General features: G+C 41.3%; 1 protein-coding gene and 2 long non-coding RNA genes across 12 annotated transcripts in view; 1 reads left to right on the top strand and 2 right to left on the bottom strand.

Annotated features, from left to right (window-relative positions):
• The window catches only part of LOC309535336 (membrane cofactor protein-like), a 34,691-nt gene that overhangs the window by 5,369 nt on the left and 6,217 nt on the right, over positions 1 to 23,105 (bottom strand). For 5 of the 10 annotated variants that reach the window (XM_082228334.1, XM_082228331.1, XM_082228329.1 and 2 more), the window contains exons 3-11: positions 21,046 to 21,237; positions 19,514 to 19,616; positions 18,726 to 18,811; positions 15,595 to 15,786; positions 13,651 to 13,836; positions 11,132 to 11,323; positions 2,728 to 2,919; positions 898 to 924; positions 85 to 148 (exon numbers count right to left, since the gene is read on the bottom strand). In XM_082228334.1, the coding sequence (XP_082084460.1) occupies positions 85 to 148; positions 898 to 924; positions 2,728 to 2,919; positions 11,132 to 11,323; positions 13,651 to 13,836; positions 15,595 to 15,786; positions 18,726 to 18,811; positions 19,514 to 19,616; positions 21,046 to 21,237 (1,234 nt within the window). The remainder of the gene's footprint in view (positions 1 to 84; positions 149 to 897; positions 925 to 2,727; positions 2,920 to 11,131; positions 11,324 to 13,650; positions 13,837 to 15,594; positions 15,787 to 18,725; positions 18,812 to 19,513; positions 19,617 to 21,045; positions 21,238 to 23,105) is intronic. The other 5 variants (XM_082228337.1, XM_082228333.1, XM_082228330.1 and 2 more) reach the window with 3 other exon arrangements.
• On the top strand, positions 3,165 to 8,015 carry LOC309535372. The gene is made up of 3 exons (XR_014221227.1): positions 3,165 to 4,257; positions 5,851 to 6,206; positions 7,760 to 8,015. It is a non-coding gene; the product is annotated as an uncharacterized lncRNA (long non-coding RNA).
• On the bottom strand, positions 10,114 to 11,090 carry LOC309535377. Its single transcript, XR_014221233.1, has 2 exons — positions 10,597 to 11,090; positions 10,114 to 10,274 (listed from the first exon to the last, which is right to left on the bottom strand). It is a non-coding gene; the product is annotated as an uncharacterized lncRNA (long non-coding RNA).

The raw sequence follows: 23,105 nt of genomic DNA, 5'->3' as shown, positions 1-23,105 counted from the left end.
ATTTTTGTTTTGAGATGTAAAATTGAAAGTTCAATAAAACAGAAAACAGAAAATAAAAGAGTTTAGTAATAAGAGATGTTTTACCTTTTTAAGTAAAATTTCTTATAAACCATTTTGGTTCCAACAATCAATATAGGTAATAGGCACCCTAAAAGGGAAAAAAAAGCACACACAAGAAAAATACACTATACTATCCTATTAAAAAAGGCTCATGAGAGGCCAAGAAAACTCATGCATAATTCAAAACCAGTTTTGAAAATGTCCTTCAAATGTTACTCAAAACATAATAACACCTATTGAATGTTAACAATAAAATGCGATGATTTGTCATTAGGTGATCATAAGTTACTTCAAGACAAAAAAACACCAATTAGTATGGAGTAAAGGTTGGTGATTCACTGCCTACACTGCTATTTAGTACCAGAAATCATTTTAAATTATTACAAGTAAATGTGTTGTGTGTGACAATGTACTTGTAGATTTTGGACCCAAGGATGAGATTCATCAATTGATGAGCAAATATTTGAGCACCAGTGCTAAACTGATAAAATGTGGAAAATTTACAAAGCATCAATGGTGTGCACAATGTTCAGAGTCAATTCAACAAAAAGTAAATCCTGTCTAGCAAAGAAAAACATGGGAGAAACTTTTAGGGGCATGAGCTGATTTTTAATCCATGCTTAATTTTCCCTTTTGAAAACCAGGGGACTTAATTTAATAAGGAGAATTAAGCATGGACTTAACTCTCTCCAAAAAGTGAAACTTCAAAATGCTTATCTCTGACCCAGTATTTTTTGCTATTGGTAAAAAGCATCTGAAATTGTACAAAGCACTGGTATTTAAATATGTTTAATACATCTTCCTGTTTCTCCCATTCATTTTCAATAAATTACATACCAGCTATAAGTACTCTCAGGAAAATACCTAGAAAAGAAGGGGAAATGGTTCTAATAAGCAAACTTCTCAGAAAAGAACATTGTAAGACTATTTCTTGAAAGTCTACTCATTCAGACTGGCAGTCTCATAAGAAAGTACTGCAGCTCAAGGTGGATTTCACATCACAACTGGTTGATATGCTTCGCTTACTGCACATACTCTCATATATGACTTGGCCATTTTAAACTTTCTCCTATACTAATCTAGAAATCATACAGGTTTAAAAGAATAATCATTGACTTTATTTGACTCATTAATTCCAAATCTCTTTTTTCTTTTTTTCCTTTTTGCTAGGATTAGAATTTTCCTTTTACAATACTAAAGCTGCAAGTCTCATTTTAAAAATAAGTACCGTACTTACAAATCCTCACATTTCATGAAAACAGATCTATACTCACATCCTTGAGCTGCTTAGAGGAAAGGTAGGAAATAAATGTAATAATAAAACAATGGTTTTAAACTCATGATGCACCAAAATACCTTAGTCTGTTTTAAGAAGCTGTGTGAAATTGGTTCTAGAAATGTGAAGGGGATAGCAACAGATACATATAAAATACTTGATTTTTCAGTTTAAACATGGTAGATAAATCACTCTAGGAATCAGATCTCAACGTGTCACAGAGGGTGCATGGGCACATACCTCTTTTTAAAACTATTCCCACTAAAATTAAAGAATCAACACTGAAACTTATTCATAGATGGCACTGGACTCCAGTATGCCTACATTACATTGACAACTCCATTCCACCTGTATATTGGAGAGGTAACCAAATATTGGAGACTTTCATTCATCTTTGGTGTGAGTGCTCAAAGGCACAAGTTTTTGGTGATTTGTGTTCATGACCATATCTGAACTGCTACACTAGAAGGTTGAAATGAAAGCGGGTCTTAGATCCATAGAATTAAAGACTTGGAAGGGGCCACAAGGGTCATCTAGTCCAACCCTCTGCAATGCAGGAATCTTTTTGCCCAATGTGGGGCTCAAACCCGCAATCCTGAGATTAAGAGTCTTACAGTATGTTCTACCAAATGAGCTATCTCACAGGCATAGCTTTGCTTTCTCTTTTTCAAAGGCGAAACAAATATCTGTTATCTAAGTCACTTGTTTGTAATCTTCTGACTACTGTGCATGTGTAGAAGGACACAGAAGGCTGTTCATTTCGTAAATGGTGTGACAGAGTGTGGCATCTGGCGCTAATGGACAAGATCATACAAAAGTGTTAGCTAGATAGAAGGGAAACTACAAACGATATGCTTGAAACAGTTTGGTTTCAGTTTATTTCTTTTACTAGCTCCCAAACAGAAGTGCTCAAACCTACGGTATCTCACAGCTCCTTCTGGAGAGGTTCATTGGCCATCTTCTTCAATACATGTTTATATGATGAAAATATACTTGTATGTAACTGGCCATAAGGATTAAAACCAATGACTAATTTTGTTTGTTTTGTTTTGTTTGCTTTTCAATAAAAACAGTATTACAAAAAAGTAAAAAAGCTAGTTGGGCAGGGACGTGGTGGGGTAGGTTCACCTATGAAGGAATGGTGAAAGAAATGGATTCTCCAGTCTCTCAGAATAAATAACCTTCTTCCTAGATCATTATATCAAGTAGTAGAGGAGACTCTGAAGTGACTACAAAGAGGGCGAAGCTAATCCTTTAAATTTTGATGCACTACTGTGAGATAAACTGTCTAGATTTTGTACCTTTATGAAAGCATATATTTAAAAGAAGGCAGTCTCATATCAATGGAAAAATATTTGGCATGTTACATTTTCACAAGGATTAATACTTACTCAGATAACAATGTGGAATATTAGGCAACCATTTTCCCCCACCAATGTATTTAATCTTAGATGATCCTTTCAAAACATAGCCAGCATAGCACTCAATAATAACTTCATCTCCAGGGTAATAGTATTCTTTTTTCCCTTGTTTTATTATTCCATTAGGGATATGGAGTTTAGCAGTGTCTGGGGATAATCTAACTGAAAACAAATAATGATCATAAACAATAAAGTAACACAAAAGTCCATATAGAAATAAGATTATTTTCCAAAATCTTTCATACTTATACAACTTGATTTGCAAGATGCAGAATGTTCTGTACAAAATGTTAAGAAAACCCATTGATGTTATGTATAGATCTAGAAGGACCTTTTAAGCCTAAGAGTGTAAACAAAAATCATCATTCAGAAAAAAATAGTAGGAGGGCTGACCCCCCCTACCCCTTTTCATTGCTTAGATAAAAAGCTGCCAAGCAGGCTCCACTCGAATTGGCCCTCTCCTCCACAATTTCTCCCTTCTCTAAGAGCAGGTCTGTCTGTTTCCCCAAAACTAATATCTGTGAAAAGGGGCAGGAAGGGGCATAATTGTTTCCAGGATGGCACCAGAGGTAATTCCATGCAGACTTCTTAGGGGAGGTACTCCATAAAAAAATGCACACAATAGACACCTTGCATAAATCTTACAAATTTTCTTTCACGACTGCATGAGGCAAAAGTTACAAGGGTGGCTTTTTTACTCCTTTGTTATGCATCAATATGCTATCTAGTGCTATTTTTCTAGAAAAAGAGGTGCCAGAACACATCATGAGCACCTCCTTCATTGTCTTTGAAAGGCAATGGTGCCCACCTGAGAGAGGTCCTGGAACTGAGTTCTGGTGAGTTCCGGCTGGGGAAAAAAGCCCTGATGCTATCTGAGCCAGGGTGTTGAGATTTTTGATTCATCACCAGAGTAGCTTTGTTGCTGCTTCCTCCTGTGGTATGGCTGGACTCTTAGGCCATGGTTGCAAAGCTGTGTGTGTGTGATGCATCAAAATATTGATTACAGTGGTACCTCTACTTATGTTCACCTAGGGTTACGTATCCTTCAGGATACACATGCGACGAACCTGGAAGTATTTTTCCGGGTTTCGCCACGCGTGCATACACAGAAGCAGTCCCTCTGGTTGCAGAAACCTCGGGATCTGACTGGAGTTCCAGAACGGATCCCACCCGCAACCGGAGGTACCACTGTACTAGTTTGTGGATCCTTAGGAGAGGTAAATGGTGTGTGTGTGTGTGTGTGTGTGTGTGTGAGAGAGAGAGCGCGCGCGCACGAGGGGGAGACCCAGCATCACCCTCCTTTTACTTGTCCCAACAATTCACAAGCTAGCTATTGAGTAAGACACACAGCATTCAGCTTTGCAACCATGGCCTAAACACCATCATTTTAGCTTCATCCCAATCCTGTATTACAAGAAATGAGAGAATTCAACAGTTGCAGTTTATAGTTGATGCTACACTGGGCATTTTGTTACTTGAAATAACTATTATTTTTACTTTGTCCCATTGTTTCTAGTCTTTGCTTTGCAAATAAAGTACAGTGGTACCCCGCAAGACGAATGCCTCGCAAGACGGAAAACCCGCTAGACGAAAGGGTTTTCCGTTTTGGAGGCGCTTCGCAAAACGAATTTCCCTATGGGCTTGCTTCGCAAGACGAAGCCCATAGGGAAATCTCCGGGGGGGGGGACGTCTCCTCCCGCCGCCGGACATCGGAACGAAGCTCCGATGTCCGGCGCGGGGGGGGGAACGTCTCCTCCTGCCGCGGGACATCGGAACGAAGCTCCGATGTCCGGCGGGGGGGGGGAACGTCTCCTCCCGCCGCCGGACATCGGAACGAAGCTCCGATGTCTGGCGGGGGGGGGGAACGTCTCCTCCCGCCGCGGGACATCGGAACGAAGCTCCGATGTCCGGCGGCGGGGGGGAACGTCTCCTCCCGCCGCGGGACATCGGAACGAAGCTCCGATGTCCGGCGGGGGGGGGGAACGTCTCCTCCCTCCAACGGACATCGGAACGAAGCTCCGATGTCTGGCGGGGGGGGGGGAAACGTCTCCTCCCTCCAACGGACATCGGAACGAAGCTCCGATGTCCGGCGGGGGGGGGGGGGAAACGTCTCCTCCCTCCAACGGACATCGGAACGAAGCTCCGATGTCCGGCGGGGGGGGGGACGTCTCCTCCCTCCAACGGACATCGGAAGGAAGCTCCGATGTCCGGCGGGGGGGGAAACGTCTCCTCCCTCCAACGGACATCGGAAGGAAGCTCCGATGTCCGGCGGGGGGGGAAACGTCTCCTCCCTCCAACGGACATCGGAACGAAGCTCCGATGTCCGGCGGGGGGGGGAACGTCTCCTCCCTCCGCCGGACATCGGAACGAAGCTCCAATGCCGGGGGGGGGGAACGCCTCCTCCCGCAGCCCGGCATCGGATGGCTGTCCTGAAGACTTGGGGTGGGAGGAGGGTTTTCCTTCCCACCGCCAACATTCAGAATGCTGTTCTGAATGTTGGCGGTGGGGAGGAAAAACCCTCCTCCCACGCAAGCCCCGGGAACAGAGGGAAAGCGCTGCGCGCCTTCCCCTCTGTTCCCGTACCTGTCCTGAAGGCTTGCGGTGCGGAGAAAAGCCCTTCTCCGCACCGCCAGCCTGGCAAGCGGTTTCCCTAGGAACGCATTAATTGATTTTCAATGCATTCCTATGGGAAACCGTGCTTCGCAAGACGAAAAACTCGCAAGAAGAAAGAACTTGCGGAACGAATTAATTTCGTCTTGCGAGGCACCACTGTAAAACAATGTACATTTAAATCCATCAATTAGTGCATTAATGCATTGCCTCTTCCACAAACATTTAGCACAATACTGTCAAATAAAGCAGCACTATGTTAATATTAGTACAGTAGCACTATCATTTATTATTTATTTATCAAATTTATATCCCTCCTTTTCTCCTGAAAGGAACCCAGGTAGTAGCTTCCCTGCAAAGAAACCCAGAAGTAAATGAGATGAAATGCACTCTATATTAGAGAAAAGGCCTGTGGATTAAAATATATTATTCACTATTTCATTTTATTAAGGAGATAATGTTTTAATATTAGAACATTAGCAGGGGAAAGCAAACTATTAAATCATTCACTATAATGGGTTGTAGTCAATGCAGCACTAAAGTGAATGTTCCATCAGTGCAAGGATTTATCCTTATGCAATTGACAGTTCTCCTGTTCCTCCAAGATCTCTTCTGTGTGTTTCACTATCTCTTTGGAGATATAGGAATGGTGCAAGCCATACATGGGAGGAGATGGGTGAAATCTCCTTCCAGTAGTATAAAAACTAGTTGACTACCACCCATTATGTTTTCACTGCCCAAAGAATGCTAAATTGGGTGGTATATAAATATTATGAAAAAATGCATGCATGCATAAACATGTATATATACATAGAATATAAGTTTTGGTGTCTTCGGGTGTCTTCCCGTGTAAGAGTCGGGGTGTCTGTGCGACGTTTCGACGAGGTCTCACTCGTCATCTTCAGGCTGGTGCTTTCGGCTTCTTGTTACTGGAACAGAGCAGAGTCTGGTGTTTGAGTTCCTATAAATACTGTTGAGGGGTGTGGTGTATAGCCTCCAACGTTCTGGGCAGAGAGGAAGTTCCTAGATTAGTGTGCCTTTTCTTCTTTTGTTCCTTAATTACTTGAGGGATATCTTGGGTGATTTCATGAGTGATATTCTGAATACCACTGGGTGGGTCATTAAGTGTAGATTAGTTGCTAAAGCTTTCGTGTCTTGACCTCTTGAGCTTGTGAAGAGTTTTTCTGAGAAGATGGCTGTGCTGCATTTAGTTGTGCTCTGGCTTGGCTTCGTGTATAGGGGCGAGCTGTGGTTTTGTGCCTTGTGCCAGCCAGATCTGTGTAGGGATTGCAGGGGGGTGCAGCATCCGGAGGTGCCACTATAGTTTGGCTACTGGATGGAGTCTGTAATATGTCTGTGGAGAGGGTCTGGGTTTGGGTCTGGTGTGGTTGATTGGTGACGGCGTTCTGTGTGCCTCTGGTTCTGGTGTCGGTTTTTGTGGGGAGGGCTAATTTCCAGATGTCTGGCAGGCGGGACGTGTCGTCACGCTTGTTCATGTTGTGAGGGTGTTTCTCTATCTCGATGGCTTCCATGATTATTCTCTTGTGGTGATGTTCCATGTTAAAGAGCAATTTGGAATCTTTAACATGGAACATCACCACAAGAGAATAATCATGGAAGCCATCGAGATAGAGAAACACCCTCACAACATGAACAAGCGTGACGACACGTCCCGCCTGCCAGACATCTGGAAATTAGCCCTCCCCACAAAAACCGACACCAGAACCAGAGGCACACAGAACGCCGTCACCAATCAACCACACCAGACCCAAACCCAGACCCTCTCCACAGACATATTACAGACTCCATCCAGTAGCCAAACTATAGTGGCACCTCCGGATGCTGCACCCCCCTGCAATCCCTACACAGATCTGGCTGGCACAAGGCACAAAACCACAGCTCGCCCCTATACACGAAGCCAAGCCAGAGCACAACTAAATGCAGCACAGCCATCTTCTCAGAAAAACTCTTCACAAGCTCAAGAGGTCAAGACACGAAAGCTTTAGCAACTAATCTACACTTAATGACCCACCCAGTGGTATTCAGAATATCACTCATGAAATCACCCAAGATATCCCTCAAGTAATTAAGGAACAAAAGAAGAAAAGGCACACTAATCTAGGAACTTCCTCTCTGCCCAGAACGTTGGAGGCTATACACCACACCCCTCAACAGTATTTATAGGAACTCAAACACCAGACTCTGCTCTGTTCCAGTAACAAGAAGCCGAAAGCACCAGCCTGAAGATGACGAGTGAGACCTCGTCGAAACGTCGCACAGACACCCCGACTCTTACACGGGAAGACACCCGAAGACACCAAAACCTGCATTCCTGTACCCGTGAAAATCTACGAAAGCACATAGAATATAACTGTATACCTGGAAGGAGTAGTTTTTCTCCCTTTTTGATAACACTAGAACTTATAACACTTAGAAGCTGTTCCAGTGAAGCTGAATGCTGGAGTATTCAGAACCTTATTCATGTAACATATAAACCATGGAACTCGTCCCCCCCCCCCCAAGAGGCAGTGATGACCACCAACTTGGATGGCTTTAAAAGAGATTTAGACAAATTAATGGAAGATAAAATTATCAGCAGCTATTAGCCATGATGGATATGATCTGTCTCCACGGTCAGAGACTGTATACTTCTGCTCACAAGAGGAGGGTGCTCTTGTGCTTGGCTGTCCTGGCTTGCATGCTTCCCATAGGCATCTGGTTGGTCACTGTAAGAATATGATGTCGGGGGGTCTTTCACCTGCTCTAGCAGGATGTTCTTATATTTAGGTTTTTTTTTAAATTCAGCACAACTGATTGATACAGTTATGGTTTTGTAAAACCAGTGAAAATAAACCCTTTCTTCCTTGAGTATGCTATACACACACAAAGCAGAAGCCTGCCAATTTGTTCTCTGACAGCTGGATGTGGGACATCTTTTTCTCAAGCAATATAAACAGGAAAAGGATTTTATTCTTCATCAAATAAAATATACTCCTTCTAGTTGTTCTGTAACTACTTATTAAGGGGAAGGGATTTAAACCCAGGAAAAAAGAAAGAATGGTGAGATGTAAGAAATGAATAGCTTCAGGAGGTGTTCAGATAAGGTTTGGGTCCAGGTTGCCTATCTCTGATTTAGACAATTGGGAAACAGTATCTGTCTTGAGCATGGTATTAGAAGCAGAGTACCATCTAACCTACAGTTGCTGTGAAAAGGAAAACTCTGTGATGAGGATTAGAAAAAAGGATGAAAAATGAAACTGCCAATTGCATGCCTTTATATAAATCTATGGTGCAACAACACTTTGAATATTGTGTACAGCTCTGCTTACTGCAATGCAAAAAGCAGTATTGTAGAGGTGGAAATGATGCAGAAAAGGAAAAGGAAATTTATGAATGGACTGGAGCAGCTCTTTGTGGAAAGGGTATAATATTTAGGGCATTTTAATTAGGAAAAAAAGATAACGGGGGTCATTATCGGCTTTAGATCCATTTCAGTCCGGTTTCCGTCCTGGTTTTGGGACCGAGACGGCTCTGGTTGCACTAACAGATGATCTCCATAAACAACTGGATCGAGGCGAGTGAGGACTGCTGATCCTTTTAGATTTGTCAGCAGCCTTTGACATGGTCGATCATGATCTTCTGGACCACCGCCTCGCAGTCGTGGGGATACAGGGCATAGCCCGTAACTGGCTGTGCTCTTTTATCTCTGGTCGGGGACAGAGGGTGGCACTAGGGAGGGAAATGTCGTCACGCCACTCCTTGGTGTGTGGAGTGCCGCAGGGCGCAATTCTCTCCCCGATGCTTTTTAACATCTTTATGCGCCCCCTTGCCCAGATTATCCGGAGCTTTGGGCTGGGCTGTCACCAATATGCTGATGACACTCAGCTCTATCTGCTGATGGATGGCCACACCGACTCGGCCCCGAACACACTGACCAGATGCTTGGAAGCTGTGGCTGGATGGTTTCGTGGGAGCCGATTGAAACTACATGCTTTGAAGACAGAGGTCCCATGGCTGGGTTAGGATGGCATGGGGATGAGGGACCAACTCCCTTCTCTTGCGGGAGTTAGTGCCATTGCCTTCCATTAAGAGTTTGGGTGTAATCCTTGACGCCTCCCTTTCCATGGAGGCACAAGTTACAGCAACAGCCGACATTTTTCCACCTTCGCTGCATCAAGCAGTTGGTCCCTTACCTTTCCCGCCCCGACCTGGCCACAGTGATCCATGCAACGGTCATCTCCAGGCTTGACTACTGTAATTCGCTCTACGCGGGGATGCCCTTGAAGCTGACCCTGGAACTTCAGAGGGTGCAGAATGCTGGAGCGAGGCTCCTCACGGGGTCTCTGCCATGGGAGCATATTCACCCAGTGCTTTTCAAACTGCACTGGCTCCCGGTAGAGTACAGGGTCAGATTTAAGGAGCTGCTTTTGACCTTTAAAGCCCTTCACAGCCTAGGACCCTCGTACCTACGGGACTGCCTCTCACGGTATGACCCACACTTCTTCAGATACACAGTGCATGCACACGAAAGCTCATACCAAGAACTAACTTAGTTGGTCTTTAAGGTGCTACTGGAAGGAATTTTTTTATTTTGACTATGGCAGACCAACACGGCTACCTATCTGTAACCAATATTTTAATGTTGTATTTTAATTTTGTTTTTAAGTTGTAATCATTCAACTTTATTATTGCTTGTAAGCCGCTCTGAGCCTGGCCTTGGCTGGGGAGGGCGGGTTATAAATAAAAATTATTATTATTATTAAGGTATATAAAGTGATGCATGGCGTGAAGAAACATTGATATTTTTCTCCCCTTCTCATAGTATACTAGAGTCCAAGGTCATCAAATCAATCTGAATAGGAGATTCAGGGCTGAGAAAACAAAGCTCTTCATGCAACACAGTTAAACTATGTACAGTGGTGCCCCGCAAGACGAATGCCTCACAAGACGAAAAACCCGCTAGACAAAAGGGTTTTCCGTTTTTCGATGCGCTTCGCAAGACGAATTTCCCTATGGGCTTGCTTCGCAAAACGAAAAAGTCTTGCGAGTCTTGAGATTTTTTTCGCTCCCCCCCTTTTTCTAAGCCGCTAAGAGCCTTTTAGCCGCTAAGCCTTTAATAGCCGCTAAACTGCTAATAGTGCTAATCCGCTAATAGGGTTGCCTCGCAAGACGAAAAAACCGCTAGACAAAGAGACTCGCGGAACGGATTAATTTTGTCTTGCAAGGCACCACTGTAATTCATTACTACAAAATGTAGCTATGGAAGCCAACTTGGAAAGTTTTGAAAAGGGATTGGATAATCTGATGGAGAATAAGGCTATCAAGGTCTATATGATATAGTCATAATTGTTATATATCAGCGGCAACATGCCTCTCAATACCAATTGCTGGGGGTCATGAATAGGAGAGTGCAATTGCACCATGTGCTGGGTGAGGGCTTCCCAGAGGCCACTGTGTGAACAGAATGCTGGACTAGATGGGCCTTTGCTGGGCTTATCTAAATTTATTCCCCGGGGACAGACCCAAGCAAAGCCTATTGGTTGGTTGCCCCCGTCCCTGGGAATCCCCGGGTTCGGGCCTGCCAGCCAAAGGCCAATCTGCAGGCAGGCCCGCAGTCCTCCCCAGCCGACTGCTGGATCGCTGACCAGGCTGCAATGCCGCCTGACCGTCTAAGGTAAGTAGACTTGTCTACCTAGTAGGGTTTTTAAGTTTTTGTCTTCTTTATCAACAGATGTCAATACCACAGAGCTGGATTTGTACATACAGAAACAAAGTTGTACAGGGGGGTCCCACTGATTGTAGCCTTTGCACTGTGCTTTCATCTCCATGGTTTCATCAGGAAAATAATACTTTTTATCACACCGCACAGAAATGATACTTCCAAGGTTATAATAAGGTTGTGGTGGATACACACTTCCTTTTAGAATTACTGGAGCACCACAAATATCTTGAGAAACTATAACAAGAAAAATAAAACCACAAAATATATATAAAATAATGTCTACATAATTTTAGTCTTGCTTTTATAAGTTTGTGGTAAGATTCAAGGGATTACCATAATATCACCTACCTGAATTTTGAGTAATCTATGAAAGTAAATCACAAAATGCAGTTTACTACTACCGTATTTTTTGCTCTATAGGATGCACCTTTTCCCCTCCAAAAATGAAGGGGAAATGTGTGTGCGTCCTATGGAGCGAATGCAGGCTTTCGCTGAAGCCTGGAGAGTGAGAGGGGTCGGTGCGCACCGACCCCTCTCGCTCTCCAGGCTTCAGGCTGCTATCCGCAAACCTTCAGAGCACGGCGGGAGTTTCCACCAGGCTCCAAAGGCTTGCGGATAGCAGCTTGCAGCCTGAAGCCCGGGGAGCGTAGCACCAACTCCTGCTGCACTCCCTGGGCTTCAGGCAGCTATCCGCAAACCTTCAGAGCACGCCCCCAGCACCACAAGCTCCAGGAGCGGCGGCGAGGTTGCACGCAATCTTGCTGCCACTCCCGGACCTGTTCTGGGGGCTGGGGTCGGGGTAAGCTCGGGCTTCCCCGCCCCAGCCCAACGACTAAGAATGAAGCCAAGACAGCGAGCAGGATCCATCCCACTCGCTATCTTGGCTTCTGCCAAAGCTGCGCGCAGCCTCTCCCAGCTGGAGAGGTTGCACGTGGCTAAAGAGGAAGCCATCCCTCCCCCTAAAAACTAGGTGCGGCCTATGGTCCGGTGCACCGAATGGAGCGAAAAATACGGTAATTGCTTCATGGCCAAGTCATGCAAATCCCATTTCTGTGACGTCACCAAAAGTAACTTCTGTTCTCTGAGCATTTTCTGAGCAGTCACACATTGGGCAGGCTTGTAAAAGAGCCACTTGACTGGTTGTGGTAAGCACAGCTCACAGGCAACCAGGCTAAGAAACTTTATCAGGCAGCTTCTTTCTTTTTGGGCATAAATGACTAACAAAAATCAAAGGAGAGGGTGCCCAAATATGTGTAAGAAGAGACAAAGTAACAGATGGGGAACTACCTTCATAGATGACAGCCATAGATCCCCTTTAGTACCTCAGTTTTTTTCTATCTTACTTTCATAAAAACACCATGCAAAATGTTAACATTTGTTTAATAATATTGTTATAGGTTGGTAGGTGCTATAATTTAATTAAGGCTTGAATGTTAAAACTGTGTATCAGACCCCCAAGTGTTAGAATGTAATCAAGGCTGTAATCTTAGAACAAGTCTAAGATGTATGTTAGAACCCTCTGAAATTAGCATTTATGAAAAGCTAATTATGTCAGGCAAACTTCCTAGATTGTATATTAGACATTTCTAAAGCCTGGGAGATCAACACGTGTCAAGAGCTAATTAAGTCATTTAATTTCTTTTTGAGGTGTTAGCCTGGGGCACCCCTGTATCGTAGACTCAGGTTGTATATTTGTGTAAATAAACCAAATATCATAAAGACACCCTAGGCTCCACTGTGCTTCATTTTCCAAAAGGAAACACAGACCCTAGATAAGTGTCTGGTACTCCCTGGACTCTGGCACTGCTGTGGTGTTTAACAATGCTATAATATGTACATATATAAAGTCACAATAATATGACATCTCCTTTGTTTCTTCTGTAAGCTCTAAACCATTTAGATTCAACCAAATGGTTGAATATTACAAAGGACTGTAATAAAAAATGAATTCTGAAAAACTTCCTAAAATAAGGAATCTGAACATTCAAATTCAAAACTGCAATCCAAGAGGGAAGAATTTAGAATCCTGAGCAAGGAGTAAGTATACCAGTATGTTGCTGCTGGTCAAAATTTGGCTGAGGTCCTACAAAACAGAGGACCATCTATGACTGAATCTCCATTCTGATTTTGATGAAATATGAAATGAGATTTAATCCCGGAAATCTTGTCAGTTTATAATCTGTATTGTTTGCAGAATTTTTTTGTTTTAAAAATAGTGGCCACAGCTTTGAGAATCTATTTGTATATTGTAATTTTGTATGCTTTGTACACATATCTACACATGTTCTCATATGTTCACGTTCTAATAATTATTATTTCTGATATCTTTCATTTGAGTTTGCATGACTTTGGCTTTTGTTACAAATAACTAACATACATCTGTGGGACTAGTGAGGCTAAATAAGCTCTCTTTAAGCTATCTGTTTCAACATACAGTTCTTCTTTGCATGCCTGCATTTGGGAATGTGCACGCCCTAGGCATAAATGTCATTTTAAATGGCTTCTTCTTGTTGAATGCAGAAACATAAATGCTAATATTTTTCTATTTAAAGAATTCTTACCCTTTTTGCAGGATGGCAGTTTAGGGATCCAAGTATTGTTCGCCTCACATCGACTGAAATAACTTCCGATCATGAAGTATCCAATTTTACATTCAAATGTAATATTGCCACCAAAGGTATAGGAATCTTTAAACTCACTTATCTTCTTTATTCCATCTTGAACTACTGGATCTGTACATATAATCACTGAAAGCAGAAAGTAATATTAAAAATCAAAATCCCCTAAAAACAGAATCCTTATATTTCTATGTTATTACAAGTTATTTTTTTCTGCTGAACTTTACTAAAAAAATAATATATTCCGTCATCAATCTAGATCTTTGAAAATGAGACTATAAATGCTTTTCTGTGAGACTGCATAGAACACATGATGAAAAAAGGCTCCTGCTATCTTAAGGCCTCTTCCAACTGGTGTTTTCTGTTTGAGGAATACACATTATTTTAGTAATGGCTGCTGCAAATCAAAGGTCTCCAAAATTAGTCCCATCTGCTGAACTAATCCTTAGAAGGATCCAAATATATTTCCTCCAATTAGCACTTACACATACAGTATTCCTAGCAATCAAACAGTTCATGGGGAAATTATCTCTCCAACAAGCACTGCCATGTAGCTGTGGATATACCGCAGCATGTGTGTGAATCAAGAGAGATGAAAGACATTATTACACAATCCACGCAACATTTTTAAACTTTCTTTAAGAAGGAAAATAAAGCCCTCTCTGAAGCACAGCAAAATCCTCTGTGCCATACCAGTAGAAGTACCTACTGGTGGAAATTATTCACTTTGTTAATGGGCAAGAGTTATCTTTCCTGCTTTTAGACTAACAGGGACAAAACCATAACCCAATATTAAACAGATAATTAAAAATGAAGCATTGTTATGTTTTTAATATGAAGTAGTGCTTTACTGTACTTCTCACTAGTCTATAACCCGACTAAAAGATTCTATCTCAGAAAGTGAGGAGAAAAAACAGACTTTTATGAAAAGTGTTATAACATCCTACCTCCATCCGGAGAAGAAAAATCCGTGTTAATTTGACCAGTTTACTTTTCTCCAGTGGGAATGTATCTAGCCACTGAATGTACAATGATAATTGGGTAGGCTTTAACAAATGGGGATGATGTCACCCATTCTGTATGAAAAAACACCTGACTTTGTTTTACTGCAAGGGGTATGTGGAGTAGACACACTCCTGTACACTAAAATCCTGGGTAAAATCCTTGTTTTCTGTGATTCAGCAATCACTTTTCTAACAATTAATGAACCAGGAAGTTAATGCTTTAGCCTTTTCCTAAATGTCAGTAATTGCTATGATGTCATTCATTGGTTAACACTGTATACTGTATTTTTCGCCCTATAGGATGCACTTTTCCCCTCCAAAAATGAAGGGGAAATGTGTGTGCATCCTATGTGGCAAATGCAGGCTTTCGCTGAAGCCTGGAGAGTGTGAGAGGTCGGTGCGCACCGACCCCTCTCGCTCTCCAGGCTTCAGGAAGCTATCTATAAGTCACACAGCTCTCCCACGGCTTCCAGAGAGCTGCCTGCACCCCGAAGCCTGAGGACGCGCTGAGCTCAGCGCCCCCAGGCTTCGGGTTTCGCGCCGGTCTCCCACGGCTTGTGGAGTGCTGCCTGTTCCGGGGGCTGGGGTCGGGGGAAGCTTCCCCCGCCCCAGCCCCGCGCCTGGGGGAAAAATAAATTTTCCCCCTTTGTTTCCCCCCCAAAAAAAAACTAGGTGCACCCTATGGGCCGGTGTGCCCTATGGGCCGAAAAATACGGTAAGTCGTGCCAGATGGCTTTTTACACAAAAAAAAGTAGACAAAATGAAGTCTGGACAGTTTAACTTTTATCTCAAATTCTTAAAAAATGTAAGGTGGGAAAGGTCAACAGGTTTTGTTTTTTATAATCATCATGAAGGAAAAACTGGTATATATTTAAAAAATAACCTTGGCATCTCGGGGGTTTACTGCTCCACAGTGGTCTATTAGTTTTATCAACATCACAGTATATAATAGGTTCTCCAACGAGTGAGAAAGTCTCCTTGCAGCTGTATTTGATCACTATTCCATAAGGATAAACAGATGCAGTTCCGTTGTGGGATCCACCAGGAATGTCTGGAGGGTCTTTACATACAGCTCCTAAAAGAAAACTGAATAATTCAGCAAAATGATAGAACTGTCAACAGTATACTGTTGAAAAATCCAAAACATACCGTGTAACAACTACTATTTTAAATGTATTTATTTAGAAGTGATATATTTTAAATGCCTATTGGATTTCTCAGTTTAATTTATTTTTTATTTTACCAAAAATGAACAAAATCATAAGAAGAGAGGCTCACATTTTGGCAGCAGGGAATTACCATTGGTTGTGATTCTCTGAGTCATTCTCTGGGGAGCTGCACATACAGGAACACATCTGCAGTTCTGTGCAGACAGGAAGACTTTTTGGAAGTACAGTGGTGCCCCACAAGACGAATGCCTTGCAAGACGGAAAACCCGCTAGACGAAAGGGTTTTCCGTTTTTGAGCTGCTTCGCAAGATGATTTTCCCTATGGGCTTGCTTTGCAAGACGAAAACGTCTTGCGAGTGTTCCGTTTTTCCCCCGCTCCCCCCCTTTTCTAATCCGCTAATAGCCTTTTAGCTGCTAATCCGCTAAGCCTTTAATAGCCGCTAAACCGCTAATAGCGCTAATCCGCTAATAGGGTTGCTTCACAAGACGAAAAAACCGCTAGACGAAGAGACTCGCGGAACGGATTAATTTCGTCTTGCGAGGCACCACTGTACTGAAATACACTCAATATCCTGGCTTATTTTCCTGTTAGATTAATAGAAAGTAAATCAGAAGTTCCTGCTTCTTATGTTAACAGAGAACTCTGCCTTAATAAAGCCAGGATCTTCATACTGAAATTGATGCACAACCGGGGGAGGAGGAGAAGAGGGAGAGGGGAAGATGCTTGGGTCCAGTGCTCATTCCCAGCTTCATGGAATAATGGTCAGAAGTGCCCCATTAATTTTCTGCAGCTGATGTTCCTTATTGCACAACCCAATGCATAGCCACTTGAAAAGTAAGCTCAAGATAAATGTGCACATTTAAGTGTATTTAAACCTAACCTTTGTTATTACACCAGATTTTAAGTTACACTGATATCTGCCTTTTATCATCATGGAACTCAAGGTAGCACAAATAGGGTAAGTACATATACTATACAAGCACTGAGCAGATTCCAGACCAGTTGAGTTTTCTATATTCAAATACCTGCACGTGCAAACATTCTGTTTTATACTTTTTCATGAATGAAGACTGCTATTACTGTTGAGGAGTATCTATTTAGATCTCTATATGTAACCCTACTAACAACGTACACTAACCTTTACATCCAATCTGAATCTTATTCCTTATGGAAACATAGGGAAGATATGACGATAACTCATGACACCAGAACCCTGATGGACTGGTGCCTGATGTAAGCCATGATGCGTTCTGGAACATAGCCTCCTTTGTGTTGCCTACCCACCAGGCCCCAATCTAATTCTCGTCTCCACCGAATGCTACATGACATGTTGTACATACTCTCAACAAAGTTTTAAGATAACAACGCTAAGTGTGTCCTTTTTCCTTACACTAGCAACAATAATGGAGCAGGGCCCTTTGTCTTATCAATCGATCCTATACAGGGGGGGTGCCTGTATAGGCCCATAAATGTGGACTAAAGAAAAAAGTAATTTGTGGGGTGCTGGAATGTAACCCTTGTGTAGGTGGGGAGTCGTCTGTACAGCCAGCAGCACTTACCTTCTTCAAATGCCTTCCGGATGCCTTTGGGTGTATCTGTATATATATTCTCACAAAGTTCTCCCTGCTTTTGACCTCTTATCTGATTTAATCTATTCTTAGAAGCTTTTAGCAAATTCTTTTGTGAAATTTTCTAGACTGGGATCTGCCATAGCCACTTTGAGAGTTTTTTGTTTTACAATCAAGCTGTGTAAATTTTATGAAATAAAAAAATTCTTACCATAGTTTCTGTCAGTTAAACGCTTGTAATGACAAAAGCCATTTACAATTGACAAGACTTTATTTCTTTACTCCTGCCTGAATTAACATTACCTAAACCTAATCTGGGAAGTTTGTGTTGTTTAAAATAGCTTAAGAAAGTGCAAACCAGAAAATTATCAACAAGAAGCAGGGCGGGATTCAATTACCTCTGGTGTTCAACGCTCCATGTAATTTAGATATAAGTTGATTAGTCTAAACTTAGAAATCTCACTTAGACATCTACAATAGCATTTTAAATAACAAAACTGTAAACCCTATAACTAACATTTTTTATTTTCTTTATTTGTATTGTATGCATAAGGTACTACATTTTGAAAATGCTTGAGGAATTCATTCTTTGCAAATTCCAGTACCTAACTTGCTGGATTCACAACTTGCAGACTAATGCAAGGAATCAGAATAAAGTTGTCCTTCAGATTTTGTACTCCAAAATTTCAGATGTGAATTTTGATTTTTTTAAAAAAAACCATGAAAACACAACTTTACGATAAAGTATGTTTAGAAATGTATGATTTGTCCCTGTATTTCTCTTCTTTTGATTGAATTATCTGTTTAATATGAGCTTTTAATGGAGAATCTATGTTGTAATTTTATTTATTAAAATTAACAAAAATATACAAAAACAGAAAAAGTAATGCTTCTTTTTGTGAGAATATACATGCTTCAATATGTATTTCCATGTGGCTATTTTTAATTAGCAGGTTACTATAGAAATGAGACAGAACAGACTTATGAATAGCTGTGAAACAAACACAGAATAGGAACTAACTAATTTGCTTATTTTAATGACCATGCTTTACTAAATTTTAAGGCAAATTCATAGCCCAATTGTCCCACTGAGTTCAATATAGGGCTTTCTCCTAAGGAAGTGTTCGCAGGAATGCAGCCTTCAGGTGCAATCCTCTATATCCCTACCTGGGTACAAACCTCCACTGAACACAGTGAAACAGATTTTCAAGAAAACAACTGTGCTGTTAATCACAAAAATATCACTCCAAATTTGTAAACAATTTACGCTACTTACGCACACAAAGTGGAGGTGGATTACTCCAGTAAACATCACTTCCCTTTGCCTGACATCTGTTCCAACGTCTCCCAATCCTTGTGTATCTGAATGTACAGGATAAAAAATCCAACCAAGTGATGCTCAATCCATATAAATCAGAAGTACAGTTGGTAGGCAGTTCATAGAGCGGTGCTGTTCAGGTCTACTCCAATCTAGACAAGGTCTTACTGCCCTTAAAGCTGGGAGGTACTGCTCAATCTAGCCCTGATTCTTCATGTCTTCTATGCTTATGGTAATTTTTTAATGCTGTTTTAAAAGTCTATTTATATTGAACTTCTTTTTACTAATGTTTTCTTCTAAAATGTTTAAGATAAAAAATTGTTAACTTCGCTGTGTTAAATGTGCATTCTGTAGTCAACTTCTTTCATAATGTATTATTTTGAATTTTTTTAGGATTATATTTGTTTCCTGTTAATTATGCTGCTTTGAATGTATCCTAGATTTTTTCAGTAATGTTTTATTCTGCGTGTGTGTATGAAACTCTATTTTCTCCCCTTTTAAAAAATTGTTTTTATTTTTATCTGCAAGCCACCTTGTCCCTTCCCAGGGTAAAAGGCATGGTATACATATATAATAATGAAATTTATAATGATTATGATAATAATATATTTAGATTCTCCTTCTAAACTTAACTGACTGCATCTTCAGTTACAAAGTACTGCCAATTTTACTAGTTTCTGAAAAAACAATTAAGAGCAAAAGTATATTGGAAATGTTATTGGTGGCCTTTAATGGTGTTTCCTTACCCTTGAATACACATATAAAAGATGCTTGCTCCAAAGGTGTATTCTGAATTAAATGAGAAAATACTTCCATCTTTTACTGGTGTTGGTGTCTCACATGCTTTTCCTGAAAAGAAACATTCTGGAATTAAACATACAAAACCAGAAAAAGAAACAAACAATATTTTTGACAGGCCTGGCATTAATAAAAGGAGAACAGTTTTGACAAATTGCATTAAAAACATGAAGGAAAGCAAACTATATATAAGATAATGCATAAAACAACGTAGTAACATACAAGATCTCTTATGTCTGCAGTTCACAATCCTAGCAAATATCTTTTTTAAAACCAAGCATTATTCTGAATATATTTGCCAGGATCATTAACTACACATAAAAGATACTGTAATGTCAATGATCACCATGCGAGAGATCTTCAAAGTGCCATACTTTGTTATTTTACATTTTCCTTCACATATTTTAACAAAACTGTTCAAACAGCCCCTCACTGTTCTTTGAACCATCAACTGAACTTCAACTGTTGACGTACGCCATCTTAAAATCTTATGAAAGCACAGATCAGTAAATGCAATGAGTAAACAAACCAATCTATTGCACATATTGAATAAGAATTTTGTGTTTCTGGATGCCTTTCCAGTGGAAGTGGGCATCACTCATATTTATTTAATCTTCCATAGAAGATTAGTACAAATAAAAAAGTGCTAGTACTGCACTATCACCTGGGTGGAGGAGGTGCTGCATGTTGTAAAGAGGATGCTCTGTGTGAAATATCCTGCCATAGGGCTACAGCATAGTTGTAACAGATGCCACAAAATTACTTAGTGTTAGGTATTTTTAAAACTTTGCATAAAATCTGGGATGTTTGCTTCTTTCATCTCTACAAGACTGCAACTTGCTATTTTTGACAAATTCAAAATCAAGATATTTATTCTTCTCTTGCCTGGCAGCCTCATCATGCAAAACTCAGCATAGATTAAGGTGGTTATGCAGTTAGTTTTTTGTCAGAACTAGCACTTGCCTTGTTACTGTAAAAGCAGTTACTTGTATAGCCAGTGTGCTGTAGGGGTTGGAGTGTTGAGCTAGGATTAGGCAGGTCAAAGTTCAAATCTCCTTTCAGACATGAAGCTCACTGGGTGACTTAAGGACAGTCACTGTCTCTCAGCCTAACCTAAATCTACAGGATTTGTAGGATAAAATAGAAGATGAAGAAAACCATGTCTGAAGAAAAATACATATATGATATTCTGAGCTCTTTGAAGGAAGGGTTAAGTGTAAATGTATCAAGTAAAACAGCTGCAGTATTTACATTCCCTAGCTCAAACATGTTTCAAACTGAGTCTTATGGCTACTTTTTATTTCCCTGTTCACCAAACCACCAATATGTCTTTGTGGCCAAAACCAAAAAACCTTTCATCTTAATAATGTCCAAGGACCTGCATGTTCTGGGGACTTTATCTTTTTTAAAACAACGTCTGGTTTTTGTTCATAAATACCTGCAAATCATTACAATAAATCAAAAGCAAAGGATGATTTACCTCTACAGAACCTTGCAAGCGGTGACCACTTCATATTTTTACCACAGGTAATAGTATTCAAGATACCAGGAACTTGTTCAAATCCTGCCTTACATACATAGTGTACTACCATCCCAACAGGAAACAATACTGAAGTTCCAAACTCAACTTTTAGTTTAGCTCTAGTTTGCTTTGGTGGAAAGGGGCAGAACTCTGCAAACAAAAAGCAATATAACAACTTATGACACCATGTTAGAAACTAAAATAATACAAATGCCAGAATGTTAGAAGATTCACCACTGTTAACAGACTGCCTACATCCTGCCTGCTCTCCTGTTTTATCACATGTATATACAGTGGCACCTCGGGATGCAAACGGGATCCGTTCCGGAGCCCCGTTCGCATCCTGAACAGAATGTAAGACGCGACTGGGCGTGCGTGGGTTGCCACTTCTGCGCATGACGTCATTTTGACTGTCTGCACATGCACGAGTGGTGAAACCCGGAAGTAACATGCTCCGTTACTTTCGGGGTGCCGCGGAGCGCAACCTGAAAATACTTATCCTGAAGCGTATTTATCCCGAGGTATGACTGTACACACACAAAAACCAAGCACACAGCAATCTACGGAGTTCAATGAACTGAAAGATTAAGACCACAATCTATGCATGTTTACCAGCCACAATAGTGGGGTCAGCATGGTGAAAACACCACTACAAGCACCAGATTGGTTGCCGGTGCATTTGTAGTGCGCCAGCCTCCTCCCACTCCTGATTTAGTGCAGCAATGCTGGTGATGGAAGGTCAGGTAACTGCTGTCACTCTGCCAACTGGTCTGATATTTACTCAGAAATAAACAGCCAGGTAAGTGCATACAGGAATACAGCTTAAATGTGCAATTTTCTGCTTGAAACTGGGCAAATCTAGATGACAGAACTGGCATAAGGAAAGTATATTCCATTTATCTTAATGGGGGGGGGGGATAGGCTGCAGCTGTTGATCTGACTGCTGTGGAAAAAATTGAATGACCATCAGTCAAGTGACAGGCAATAGGACAGCTCCAATACCTTCATCACTTAGCTCCCTTGCCATGCCATCCCCTCAAGCCCAAAGCCTTCATCTTGTTTGTTTGTTTTTGATTTTTACTGTCTGAATATATTGCCTTTCTGTCAAGGAATCCAATGCTCTGGCCATTTGTGGAATTTGCCAAGAACAATAAACCCATGATCCAGACCACATCCAGCCACCCCTGCTTCATCTGCAGTGCCTACTGCTGGAGACTTCCCGCCACACCTTTAAGAGGTCCAGAAGAAACTTATTCAACACTTGAACTGTGCTAACAAAGCCTACAAATGCAGAATAAAATGGCATTAGCAGAACATATCCTGCTGTTTGATGAAGTATGAAACTCCACATAACATGTCTGATCCAATTTTTGCTATGCTAGATCATCAATAACAGAGGCTTTCCCAGATGTCTGGGGAAGGAAATGGTGAACTCAACACCTCCAGTCAACAGCTCGTTGTGATTGTTGATAGCCAAGCTGTAAATCTTGGCAGTCAAATTCGCTCTGGGAGAAGAGAATGAACAAGTGATTAACCTCAGGTGCTCTGAAAAAGCAGCTTTCCATGCCGGGACCAAGAAGCTTAAATTACAGCTGAGATGTTATCAGTCTGCCATTTGAAATTTACATCTGGATTGTGAGCTAACTGCTGGCTGAAGAAGATGATTACCAAAAGACAGAAAGCAAAACGAAAAGCATGTTTTAATTATTTGCAACTAATAAAATTTTAAATAGCCAAATGGTATCCCAACTGCTAGAAATCTTTATTTTATTTTACTTTTTTATTTTAAACTCTCTGTTTGATCAATGGTACTTACTTCAAACTGAAAAGTATTTTTTCTATGTCACTGTGGGAAAAGAATAAGGAATCCTGTGAAGACCTTAAGGTGAAGATGGGAGACTGAAGCTCTTAAGGTAGAGACTATGGGGATCTTAAGGTAGAGACTGATCTGCTAATACAACTAAGACCATTCCATATGGCAAATGCATTGTTGGACACCCCATTGACTGTTGGCATAT

Source organism: Podarcis vaucheri (genome assembly GCF_965113315.1).
Source record: "Podarcis vaucheri genome assembly, chromosome: 6".
NCBI classification, from domain to species: Eukaryota; Metazoa; Chordata; class Lepidosauria; order Squamata; family Lacertidae; genus Podarcis; species Podarcis vaucheri.
This window is presented reverse-complemented; position numbering and strand designations above follow the sequence as displayed.